At 54.5% G+C, this 13,006-nt stretch overlaps 1 protein-coding gene across 3 annotated transcripts in view; it reads left to right on the top strand.

The window, feature by feature from the left end:
• The window catches only part of ACOT7 (acyl-CoA thioesterase 7), a 102,062-nt gene that overhangs the window by 68,484 nt on the left and 20,572 nt on the right, over positions 1 to 13,006 (top strand). For all 3 annotated transcript variants that reach the window (XM_069477283.1, XM_069477281.1, XM_069477282.1), the window contains exon 7: positions 3,335 to 3,451. In XM_069477283.1, the coding sequence (XP_069333384.1) occupies positions 3,335 to 3,451 (117 nt within the window). The remainder of the gene's footprint in view (positions 1 to 3,334; positions 3,452 to 13,006) is intronic.

Below are 13,006 nucleotides of genomic sequence, written 5' to 3'. Positions count from 1 at the left end.
CTGAGCAAGAGTGAGACCCCGTCTCTACTAAAAATAGAAAGAAATTATATGGACAACTAAAAATATATATACAAAAAATTAGCCGGGCATGGTGGCACATGTCTGTAGTCCCAGCCACTCGGGAGGCTGAGGCAGTAGGATCGCTTAAGCCCAGGAGTTTTTTTTTTTTTTTTTTTTTTGAGACAGAGTCTCACTCTGTTGCCCAGGCTAGAGTGAGTGCCATGGCGTTAGCCTAGCTCACAGCAACCTCAAACTCCTGAGCTCAAGCGATCCTCCTGTCTCAGCCTCCCGAGTAGCTGGGACTACAGGCATGCACCACCATGCCCGGCTAATTTTTTCTATATATATATTTTTAGCTGTCCATATAATTTCTTTCTATTTTTAGTAGAGATGGGGTCTCGCTCTTGCTCAGGCTGGTCTCGAACTCCTGAGCTCAAACGATCCGCCCACCTCGGCCTCCCAGAGTGCTAGGATTACAGGCGTGAGCCACCGCGCCCGGCCAAGCCCAGGAGTTTGAGGTTGCTGTGAGCTAGGCTGACGCCACGGCACTCACTCTAGCCCGGGCAACAGAGTGAGACTCTGTCTCAAAAAAAAAAAAAAAAGTTCTAGTTATTCTTCACAAATTCTGCTTTTCACCAAGATTGTAGGTACTTTTTAAGTTCTTTTTTTTTTTTTTTTTTTTTTTTTGAGACACAGTCTTGCTCTGTTGCCAGGCTAGAGTGCCGTGGTGTCAGCCTAGCTCACAGCAACCTCAAACTCCTGGGCTCAAGCGACCCTCCTGCCTCAGCCTCCCGAGTAGCTGGAACTACAGGCATGCGCCACCATGCCCAGCTAATTTTTTCTATATATTTTCAGTTGTCCAGATAATTTCTTTCTATTTTTTTTAGTAGAGACAGGGTCTCGCTCTTGCTCAGGCTGGTCTCGAACTCCTGAGCTCAAATGATCCGCTCACCTTGGCCTCCCAGAGTGCTAGGATTACAGGCATGAGCCACTGAGCCTGGCCCACTTTTTAAGTTCTGAACATTGATTCCAACATAAACATGTCCTAGAAAACCAGAAGATCTTGTGTTGGGCTTAGACAAGGCTGCACATGTCTATGTCCAGTAATGACTTAAAATAACCCAACAGAGACTCCTTGCAAAGGCAAGGCGGAGACAAAGCAAAGCAGGACCCCTGTCGCAGACCGTGAGCGCTCCTCCCGGCAGCTGCGTCTCCTCCCTGCAGCTGCGTCTCCTCTGCTGGGGATAAGACCTGGTGCCCAGGACTCTTTCCTCTGCGAAAGAGCTGTTTTCCTTCCATTTTACTTGAGCTCTTTCTTTAGATTGGATCTCCGTGTGACTTGGGGCCTCTGTCGTTAGTTTGAACAATGGGGTTGCTGGTTCCTCCATGCACAGGTTGAGCAGAGCAGGTGCACCAGTGTCGTGGCAGGTGCTTTTAAAACAACAGGTGCAAGTGCAGCTAACTCTGACCTTGTCCCCCGCTCCTCCTCCCTCGTCTTACCATCATTTAGTGGTAGGACCTTCTTTTAGTGGTAACAAAAACATAATCCTTAAAAATCAAGAACACCTATTTTTAAAAAACTTTTTGTCATGGCACACTCCAGTGTACACAAGCAGGGAGAAAAGCACACCGAGCCCCCGATCCTCTCCCGGCTTCAGCGACCAGCCGCACCTGCCGTTCCCACTTCACCTCTCACACCCTGCAGTGTTTGGAAGCAAATCACAGACGTTATGTCTAAAGTGTAACTTTTTACTTTCAACGCCTACACTACCGTTATCACATCCTCGCAAGTAGATTAGTAAGTCCTTAGTATGGAGTGTCCAGTGTTCAGATTTCCCCAATTGCTCATACTTTTTTCCAGTTGGTAGAGTCAGGATGGGAACAGGCCATGCACAGGACGTCTGGTTCGTGTCTCCTGAAAAGACAGGCCCTCGGAGGTGGGGAGTTTGAACAGCAGAGGGCCCTGGCTGGCCACTTGCCCCGGCCCTACAGGGGTGAGAGCCTACAAATCCCTCCCTAAGCACAACTCCATGTGAGCCTGCTGCTCACGTGTGGGATGGAGTCTGGTTTTTTGGCTCTCTCTGGGTTTATTAGGAATCATTCTATATCCTAGGGTGCATGCACATCACTTTCTAGAATTTCTGATAGCCATTAGGTTGATCATTATCAACATCACTTTGCTCCTTTTGTAGATCAAAAATGGTTGACTTTCAAAGTGAAGTAAGAATGTGTGTTGCGCTGGGGATAAGAGTTGGGCGGCGGGAACTGGCATGTGCGTGGCAGTGACCCATCACAGAAAGGGGGCTGAGCAAAGGCAGATGTCTGCAGCCTGACGTCTTACAGGCCCCTTGGCGTTGCGGGGTCCTTCCAGTTCACATACTGCACAATTCACCTGTTTAAGCGCTCAAGTCATTGATTCGTTGGTATATTCACAGAGTTGTGCAACCACCATTACAGTCAGCTTTAGAACATTTTCATTGCTCTAAAAAGCCCTGCACCCATCAGCAGTCACCCCCATTTCCCCTACTCCCCTATCCCTAGGGAGCCGCCAAGCTGCCTCTGTCTCTGTAGATGTGCCTGTTCTGGACATTTCATATAAATGGCATCGTGCAGCATGTGGTCTTGGGTGTCTGGCTCCTTTCACTTTGCATGATGTTTTCAAGGTCCATCCTTGAAAACATCCATTATAGCATGTATCGTTCCGTTGTGTGGATGTGCTGCGTTTTGTTTATCCATCCCTCAGTTCACGGACGTCTGAATCATTTCCACTTTCTGGCTGTTACGTGTAAATGCTGCTTAAAATCTGTGTGTAAGTTTCTGTTGAACATATGTTTTTATTTCTCTTGGGTATATACCTAGGAGTGGAATTGCTGGGTCATGTGGTCCTTCTGTGTTTAGCTTTTGGAGAAACTCCAAACAATTTCCAAAGCAGCTGCACCATCTTACGTTCTCACCAGCTAAGTATGTGGGTTCTGATTTCTCCACCTCCTCGCCAGCACTTGTTATTATCTGACTTTCTGATTGCAGCCACCCCCGTGGATGTTGTAACAAAACGTTCTTGGCAAGATAAGATATCTATACAGGAGAGGAAAAGGGTTGCCATTTTGTTAGTGGCCTGGTATATCAGTGTGTGGTCATTTCCAAAAGCTCCTGAGGAAGCCACGTGTAAATACAAGCTAGGGCACGCCACGTCTGCGCATCCTCACAGCTGCTGCTGGCTGCGGCCCTTGCGGGTCGGTAAGGGGAGGGCTGGGTTTTTATGACTTGTTTCCAGGATATGAAATAGTTTCCCCTTCCTGCATGTCTTATCTGTCACATGCCCCTTTCTCTGCAGGTGTCACCATGAAGCTCATGGATGAGGTGGCGGGGATCGTGGCCGCACGCCACTGCAAGACCAACATAGTCACGGCTTCCGTGGACGCCATCAATTTTCACGACAAGATCAGAAAAGGTAACAGAACTCTTCTGACAAAGATGAGGGGGTGGCCCTGCAGCCACTCTTGTCCCCTGTCCAGTTTGTTTTTCGTTCACCCCCAGAGCCGCCTGGGCCTTATCTGGCCACCTACCATAAGGAGCAGGGAGCCAAAGCTTTTTGCGTTGTCCTTGCTGTGAGGCCAGTGCTGGTGTTTCAGCCTGGTAACATCTGCAACTCACACGTGATCGGGGCCTTTCTATTCCTAAAGGTTGACGTAGACTCATTCTCTTAAAATGCCCCACGCACAAAGCTCTGTGAAGATCCTGTGCGCACAGTTGCCTGAACGTTTCATTCTGGGGAGGAATTAATAATCCGTGATTTAGGCCATGGCAGAGCCAAGGCAGCGAAGTGCGTGGGAGCCCCACCCTGGCCAGCCCCGCCTGCGTCACCCACGGCAGTGCCAGTGTTTGCTGGTTTTCCCCATGGTAGAAATCCAGTCCTAGTGACTGGGTCCCCACCCCAAGACAGTGCCTGCTGTCCCCGGGGTGCACTTGCAGATTTGGGAGGCTGGGCCCTGCGGCCCATGCAAGTATAGTTCACTGTGCTCATCTCGTGTTACTGCTCATCTGTAGACACACAGCGAAGTCCCCTCCTGACACGTGGTAGTTTCTATTTGCGTCTCCTCTCCTGGGATGAGGCCCCGTAGCCCCCGGAAGGCGGCGCTTCCTCTGGGGCTGGGGGTGGTGTCGAGTCACCAGAGCCCGGCGCTGATTCTGAAGACAGCACCTCCTGAGAGCAGCTCTTTGGAGGTGCTGTGTGGTGAGACTAGCCCCGTGCCGGGAGGTGGGGAAGCAGAAGAAATGCAAGCTTGACTCCTCGCCGTCCTGCCCACCAGAGCTGGCGCAGGGGGCCACGAGGCCTCGTCCAGAGCTCAGGCCCCTGTCAGACCCAGCTGGTGCCTGTACACCACGTGCTGGGGCAGCAACGTCCTGAGGGTGGGATGAGGGGGGTCACCTGCCGCCCTGCCGTTACTGAGAGCAGGTGAGGTTTACCCACATTGGGCTGGGGCCTTGGGGGCAGGAAGCACGGTCTGCAGCATTGCCCCCCTGCACTTGGCAGCGTCCCTTCTTGACTGATAGATGTTTTCCACAAACACAGACCACAATGTCATTTTAGAATTTGCCCAGAACAAGTGGGTTTTGTGTGTTTTAGCTCGTCCTCCACAGGCCTTGAGCAGGATGTGCTCTGAGTGTCACTGGCAGCTGTGGCAGGAGCCTTGGGAAAGGGAGGATCCCGCCGTGTCTGTGACCCCAGGCCTCGCTAGGACTCCTGCCTGGGTGAATTCCCACGATTAGGGCCATGTTGTTAAACACAGATTCAAAATTCACCTTGGAAAGCACGCTTCTCTTGCGTAGGGCAGGTCTGTTTAGTTGTCCCAGAGTGTCCTTTGAGAACCACTAAGAAAGGAAATAGACCTTCCTAGAAAGCCACTCAACTTCCTCAACATCCGCCAATCAGCAAATGTTCTCTGCACAAAGTTCAGCAAAGCACCCGAAGAAAGAAAAGTCAACGTTTGTTAGAAACCAGGAAGCCATTGAAAGGGGACCCTCCCCTCCAAACTCTTCACCCTCAATTCCTTCCACCACCAGGAGTAATTTTAAGGGAGAGGTCAGGGAGAGGTGGAGAGAGGTTCCCAGTTGGTAGGAATTACGAATTTTCAGGACAAATCTTGAACTGTAGTTAGTCAAGCACTTTTTCAAGGAATTAATTTAGCAACTTAAAAGACATCCAGAGCACCTTGTGTAAGGAACTGCTTCGACAGAGGCTTTTCCTTTCTGAAAGGTTACATGTCTTTTAAGACACAGAAAAAGGGATCTTCATGTTCAGAAGCCGTAATTCCTGGTAGAACATTCTGCGTGGATCGATTCCCTAAGCAGCTCGGCTGAGGGCAGGCTGGGTGGGCTGGCCTGGTTCTCACTGTCCCAAAGAGCTGCCGTGTCGAGCTGCACCGACAGGCTGGCGAGACCCCCGGGCCCCCACTCGTCCCAGCCTTGGCCTGGGGCCTCTGGGAACATGCTGGCTTCGTGGTGGGAATGGAGGGTCGTTGCCACTTTCTTTGGTAACGTCCTGTTTTGTATCTAAAGGGATTTGGGCCGGGCTGAAGTGACAGTTGTGGAGTCTGGCCTCTTTCTGCGCCAGTGTCCCCCGGGGACTGTGGACCCTGTCACACCTCATTTGTTGTTTTCCAGGGGAGCAGCACCGTGCAGGGCTGTCGGCTTGTGCCCTCTGCCCGGGCGCCTGCTGGTCGTTCCCAGGGAGGGAGGTCTCAGTCCTGCTCCGGGGAAGGGTTGCCACGGTCTGTCTCCCGCTCCGAGGGGCAGAGGGCCAAGGCCGCTCCGCTGTCCTTCCTTTGCTCCTGTGTGGGGAGATGCAGCGCGAGGCCGGCTGGGTTTGGGGAGACGCAGTCCCCAGCGGCTCTGGGTTCTCCACGATATGCAGGCGAGTGTGTCGGAAACGTTGTGGGGACAGTGGAGGTTGGCGTTGCTGTTCTGTGTGACTTTCTTATGTGCTTCAGCTGCAGTCACTTTATACCCTCAAGACCAGCACTTGCCTGCTGAGCTGCAGGCCCTGGTCCCAAGCTCTCCTCAAGCGTCACGTGTCAGCCCTACCGTGATGGAGGCCGCAAGGGCCAGATCCTGCTGCCCCAGTCGGGGGTGACACACACATGACAGAGGACGGTGTGTGGTGGCTTCAGCAGAGCCCGGGGAGCTGCTGGAGGGCACCGAAACCTCGCCTGGGCGTCGTGCGTGGCACCAGGTGGGGTTCCGTGCTGTGAAACTGCCCCTCGGAAGCCTGAGCTCTGTTCAGTGTTGCCGAGGGCCAGGCCGTGGGCCGTGGCCTCCGCTGTCGCTCGGGTGGGGTGTCCGCCAGGAAGCTATGTCAGGAGCTTTTCCTCATCACGACATCGGCCCAGATGGTCAGAAGACAACTGAGTTTCAGCCACACTCACAGACACAGGGGCCATTTCCAGGGCTGGGAAAGGCCTCACACGCAGCTGCCTGGCTCGGCCGCCCTCCGGCCAGCCCGGCTGGAGCAGGCAGCAGACTCGCCGTTTGCCCGCCAGATTCTCTGGGACCCGTCGCGCTCCTGCTGGAGCAAGAGGGCCGGCTTGTGACTCCGTCACCCCTCGCCAGCCCATCCCAACACCGCCGCAACGTTCATGGCCTTCAGATGCCAGTGACCGACCTGCCGCTTCTCTGCCCAAGTTCAGCCTGAGCCCTGTGCCTGGCATTCCAGGTCCGCTAGGACAGGCTGCCACCTGTCATGCCGGTCCTCTGGCTCTTGTGCGCCAGCTGGCACGGCTGAGCCTGTGCAGGGTCCCAGCAGGTGTTTGCCGAGTTAAGCTCACTCCAGGCGGTTGGGGCGAGGGAAGGAGGGCTTCGTCCACGAGACCATCTCGTCAGAAAATGGAAATGACGCTGAAACCACCTGCCTCACGGGGCTCGTTGCCCAGCAAAGGCAGATGGAGCTTCCTGTGCCAGCTCCAGAGCAGGTGCCGGGGACAGTGAGGGCCACGAGAGGCTGGAGCCGTGCTTATGGGACTGCACCTCTGCCAGGGGGTGCGCGTGCGGCACGCGGAACCTGCCAGCACGCCACAGGCGGGAACGCTCCTGTGTGAGCTTGCTCTGGCTCCATTTTTTTCCAGTTGAGATGTTAAAACAACAAGACAATTGTTAGGAAAAGGTTAAATGGGAAAAGTAGTTACCTTTAGTATAATAGTTTTGGAAGCGTTAGTTAAGAAAACCTTTTCTTGTGGAGAAATGACCTCTTCTGAAGTCTACTAAATTCCTTTCCTAAAATGAGGCATCTTCTAGAAAGGGCTTTGAGGCGTGTCATGTAAGAAATACCAAGTTACTTCACTGTTTCCAGACTTTTCTTAAGAAAGTTCATTGCCATGGCTCTCACTGGAGCGTAAAGGCTGAGCCGTTCCTAAACTTTGAAACACTTGGCAACCTCGCAGGCTTGGCAACTGCTATTTTTTATTACTATGTTTTCTTTCCCAATTCCCTGGCACGCTGCTGAAAACTGGGCACTGCTGCCCCTGGAGAGACGCCCGTCAGCCGGGGGGGTCGGGCCGGGGCACCTGCCGGCGCTCACGGGCTGTGCCACTGCAGGCGGGCCCGACAGCTGTTTAAGAACAGAAAGGAGCTTTAATTCACAATCCAGCCCACCGCAGGCGCTTGATATATTTAGCTGTAACTACCAGTACACACCTTCGAGTGCCAGGCTTTGTGCTAAGAGCTTTGTGCCATTCACGCCTCACACAGCCCCGTGAAACAGGAACTCTTGTTATTCCCATGTTACCGACCTGGAAACTGCAGCTCCGAGAGGTTAAGGGAGCTGTCCACGGCCGCGCTCCGTGGCTGAGCCGGGAGGGGAGACCCAGCAGTCGGGCTCTTGTGTCACCTGACGACCTGGCTTGGACACTGCCTGGCATTCGCCTCCAGGGCCCAGAGTGTCGCCTCGCGGCTGAGAGTGCAGCCTGTGCTGATCCAGTGTAGCACCCTCCAGAGCCTTGAGTGCTCGCTCTGGGCTGCAGAGTGGCTGCCGCGGTTCCTCGTGTGGTTGCTAAGGGCTCCTGCAGGTAGTGTCCTGGGTTTTGTCCATCCCATCAGCCTCGGCCCAGGGCCCTTCTTCCTGCTGGGTCAGAGGCAGGGACAGATGATGCAGTCTCCTGCCTCCAACAGCTCCAGCCCAAGTTACTTCAGCGTTGCCTGCGAGAGCCCACCTGCGCTGCTGTCTCGAGGTCCTTGACCAGATCAGATCTGCAACGTAAGGTCCCATGTTTATAGGTTCCAGGGATGAGGACGTGGACATCTTTTTTTTTTTTTTTTTTTTGTGGAGACAAAGCCTTACTGTGTTGCCCAGGCTGGTCTTGAATTCCTGGTGAGCCACAGTACCTGGCTTCAGGTGCGGGGTGGCTCACGCCTGTAATCCCAGCACTTTAGGAGGCCGAGGTGGGAAGATTGCTTGAGGAGAAGAGTTCAAGACCAGCCTACCAACACAGCAAAATCTCATCTCTACAAAAAATATTTTAAAAGTTATCCAGGCGTGGTGATTGCACACCTGTAGTCCCAACTACTCTGGAGGTGGAGGCAGGAGGATCACTTGGGTCCAAGAGTTCCAGGTTACAATGAACTGTGATTGCACCACTGCACTCCAACCTGGGTGACAGAGCAAGACCTTGTCTTTTTAAAAAACAAAACAAAACAAAACAAAACAAAAAAACTCAGGCTCCAGCCCATTTGGAAGCTCGGCCTTTTCTTATCGTACAAGCCCTGTGGACTGGACTCTGGCAGAGAACCCAGGAGAGGGTGAAGGGTGGCCTTTCAAGGCAGTGTGAGAGGAAATGCCCTCTCACTCCGTCCTAAGTCTCTTCAGGTACAGATGCCGAACCCCTCGGAAGTTTGGACATTAGCGAGAAAGGGACAGGCAGCAAGCCTTCCTGTTCAGCCCTGCCTCTCGCCGAGAGTTTGTCCTGGAACTTGGGTTTGGAGGGACCTTATGGGTTGGGGTCCCCGTGAGCACAGCTGTGTCCCCACCTCTGGGGCCGGGCTCATGTGATGGGGATGCTGGGAGGGTCTCCCACAGAACACAGTCATAGCTCAATGTCACAGCCTACAGCCACTGGTCTGGAACCCAGGGAGCAAAGATAAGGAATTTTTTAAGGCTTCACAAGCTGAAAAGATGAAAACTCCTTTGCTGATGCAATAGCCCATTTTAGGCATTTGGACAGCGTTAGAAGCAACTTCTTGCCTGGTGTGAATGTGTCTGCTGCAGACAAAACCACAGGGAGTGATTAGTTTAAATGTCACCTCTCACTGCCCTGTTGTACGGCTTCCTTTACTCCCTGCAGGACACTCCGGCACAGCCCCGGGGTTGAGGTGCCTTTTCCCTGGAGAGACCATTATGCAAACTCAGGCCCCACCCAAAAATTTCTCCCTGGGCCTGTGTCCTTGTCACATAATTAATGTGGGCAAGTGACATCAGTGTGGCCATAGGGCAAGGACAGTGTCCCCTTTAGCAAATCTGGAAGAAGTCACTCCCAAAATGCCAGTGAGGCCTGTGGAGCCCTGGATGAAGGGAAGTCGCTGTGAGTGGGTCCCCCGCTCCGCTGCATTCCCCGGGGCTGGGTGCATACGGGCAGCACACGCAGCCTCCTTCTCATGGTCTCCCTGAGAGGCTGCTACTCTTGTGCCCATTTGTATATGAGGAAACTGAGGCACAGTGCAGTTTCCTGGCTTGCCCCTGCTCAGTGGCCAAGCCTGGATTCAAACCCAGGCCCATCTGACTGCAAAACTGTGGGACTTGGGCCCTCGTGTGTGGCAGCACAGCCTGTGGACACTGCAGCCTTGCCGGGTCCTAAGACATATTGCGGCCAATGTCGTGGACCCCTCAGGGCCTTGGCGGGAGGTCTACTCTCAGTTACTCCATCTCCCCACCAACTACCCCGGCTGGTTCCACCCACCTTTTAAATAAACGAGCTGCCCCACCCTTACAGAACGTCCGAAGGCAGCACCTCTGCTCTGAGCTCGATGGGCTGATTGTCAGGACCGAGAGGTCTCTCTGAGCCTTGGCTGCCGTCATGGCGGAGTGTGGCACAGCTGGGGTTGTGCATGCTTTGGTAGTTTCTAAGACAGGCACAATGAAGTGGAATGGAGGTTCTCTCCCTTCCCAGATGGGCCCCCCAAGATCCCCAGCTTGCCCAATGCCAAGGTCACTGCAAGATACAGACAGCACAAACATGCAGGGCAGGTGTGGGCCACCCTTCCTGCCTTCCTCATGCCAGGGGAGGGAGGTGAATCGAGCCAGACCTTGTGGGAAGGAGGCCTGACCCCCCATTTTGCTGGGAGATCCTTGAATGTCCTGACCTCCAAGCGGGATGGCGAGGTCTTCCAGCAGCGCTCCTCAGGCTGTGTCTCTGACCTTCTGTTGGGCTAATGTTCCCCACGAGCCACCTGTCTTCAGCTCTCGATGAATGGCCAGCCTTACTGGCCTCCACGTTTGGTGAAAGGGCCTACAGGCACCTGGTCACAACTTGGCCAGCAGGTCAGATAGTCCAGGCTCTGATCTAGTGAGAGGAATGACAGCGTGTGGCTGTGTCGAGGGCAGGTAACGGCCCCAGTGCCCAGCATGTGACCGCTGCCATGCCTGCCACTGTTCAAGCTGTGAGTGTCCACCCCGTGCCTGGCCCTGCCCAGAGCTTTATACCCCTTGGGCAGGAGCTGTGCCCCTGCAGTGCAAGACGTGGAATTTGTACCCTCGAGGTGAGCAGGCAGGGCCCAAAGGCTGTGTGTTCCCTTAAAAATCACGCAGCTTCTTGCTAAAGGTGGCAGATTTCACTTGCATGCAAGGTCGGTCTGCAGATATGCCTGGAATTCCCCAGGAAGGACAAGAGCGGTGCCCTGGAGGTGGGAGCCAGCCGCCCAAGGTGCCTTGCCACAGCCCCTTTCCGGAATCTGCCCTGGGGTCAGCTGTGGGATTGGCCTTCCAGGCCTGGGGCCTGGGAGACAGGAGGCCCTCCAGCAGGGCCCTGGAAACTTTGGGTTCTATCCTGGCTGCTGGGACTTGCGAGTCACCTTTCAACCTAAGTTCTGGATTAAGCCCCCCAGCCAGTCAGTGACTGAATCGGGTTTCCAGCTTCAAAGTGTCTGTGTTCTGCCAGCCACAGTCATAGCCTGCGTCTTGTGTGGAATGATGCTGCTGCTCTCTGAAAGGTGAGAAGATTCGGGTTTTGCTTGTAATTGAAAAATTTCCCAGCTTTTATGAAGGAGCCATTGTATTGTGGCCCGTAAGAGGCTCTTGGGGGCGGTGCTCTCTTCTTCTGTTGTGCGGTCCAGTGCTCACAGAGTCAGCTCACGTAACTGTTTGAAATCATCGTTGATGGAAGTTAGAAGTTTCTTCAGATTTCTAACACAGAAGTTAAGCCATGAGAGCCAGGATTTTGCTGGGGCAGGTGGGGTTTCGTGGACAGTGACAGAGGGCACGTTTCCTGTTGTTCAGAACACACAGCCAGTGTCCGGAGCCCCCGGAGTCGCACGTGGGCAGGTGGGTGGTCCCTCATTCACAGCCTTCTGGCCTCGGGGACGTTCCCGCTGGTTTCCTCTCATGGAAGGGCTGGTCCCTGCTCTTTGGCTCTGTGGCCCCTGAGTCTTGGAGAAGGGGCAGAGATGCTGTGGGACCCTCAGGGCTGATCTGTTTAACCTCCAGCTCCTTGGCTGGGAGACGGGCCCATGGCCTGCCCTCTTCCTGGGGTGTGTGCTTGGGCACTGCATAGATGCTTTGCACATGACTATACACCTTGCAGCTCACATAATGCCACCTACTGCTGACCACACGGCTCCTTCCTTCCCTCCCAGAACTGGCATGAAGCGCTCCTTGTAAGTATGAAGTTGCAAGTTGAATGTGGCGTGGAACGTTCTGATTCTCTTTAACGTGGAATAACCGCTCCTGCCCGTGGCCTGCTCACCCTCCCCTCTAACAGTCACCGTGCTTTCTCTCTCTGGGTCTCTGAACCTGTCTTGCAGGGCCCGTATCAGTGGAACTGGAACGTGGAGGGTCCCAGGGGCTGTGTTGAAAGTCCGTGCAGCCAGCACTCGTTCCTGAAGGGCAGGTCCCACAGCCTGACTCGTGCAGGAATTTCTGTGAGGGTGGCCCAGAATGAAGCCACACGCCAGGTGGTGGCTGGTGTGGACCCTGCCCATGGAAGCCCCAGGGCCTAATGCATCCTCATGGCCAGCAACATCATCAATGGCGATGATGACCATGCACCGAGTGCCCTGCCCCCAGGCACCAGCTCAGCACTTGGCTTGTTTCCTTCCATCCCATAGTTACCCCTGAGACAGGTTCCCTCGTGCCCATTTATAGGAGAATGGCTGAGCTCCACGAGAGTAGGAGATTATGTCGAGGGAAAGGAGGAGCAGGGCCAGGTGGGAGGAGGGAGCCCACACCCGGGAGGGTGGAGCGGGCAGGAGAGAAGCTCTGGGTCCAGTGCTGCCAGGGGCTGGGAAGTATAGGGAGGTCGGTCAGGGTAGACGGAGAGAGGGGGACACAGGGACAATGTGTGGGAACAGGTGGCTTTGGACTTTGTCATCATCCACAAGGAAATCGTGCTGGTACAGGAAGCGGTGAGCATGGGGGACTCTGGCGTGATGTCCAGCGGCTCAGAGGAGGGAGCTCTGGTCCCATGGGCCAGACTGCAGGGCCAGAAAGGATGCCGGACACATAGGATCCCACCAAGGGGCGGGGGCAGCGGCCCTGAGACACTGGAGCTTAGAGGGTGGGCAGCAGCACGGTGGGGCAGCTGTGCGGCTCCAGTGGGCACCAGGGAGGCCAAAGAGTGGCAGGTTTCAGGTTCCACCTTAACCTGAGGGAGGACAGAGCCAGCTCACACCCAGAGCTCCTGGGAAGCATTCGGGGGCCTCCCCTGGGGGTGGAGTGGCTTGGGAAGCGTTCCAGTAGATGCCACCTCCTCTCTGTTTGGGCAGGTGGCACCGAGATCCCTTCAACTCTAAGCTTCCACGCAGATGT

This window comes from Eulemur rufifrons, chromosome 8, assembly GCF_041146395.1.
Source record: "Eulemur rufifrons isolate Redbay chromosome 8, OSU_ERuf_1, whole genome shotgun sequence".
In the NCBI taxonomy this organism is placed as follows: Eukaryota; Metazoa; Chordata; class Mammalia; order Primates; family Lemuridae; genus Eulemur; species Eulemur rufifrons.
Note: the sequence above shows the minus strand (reverse complement) of the source record. Positions and strands in the feature narration are given on the sequence as shown.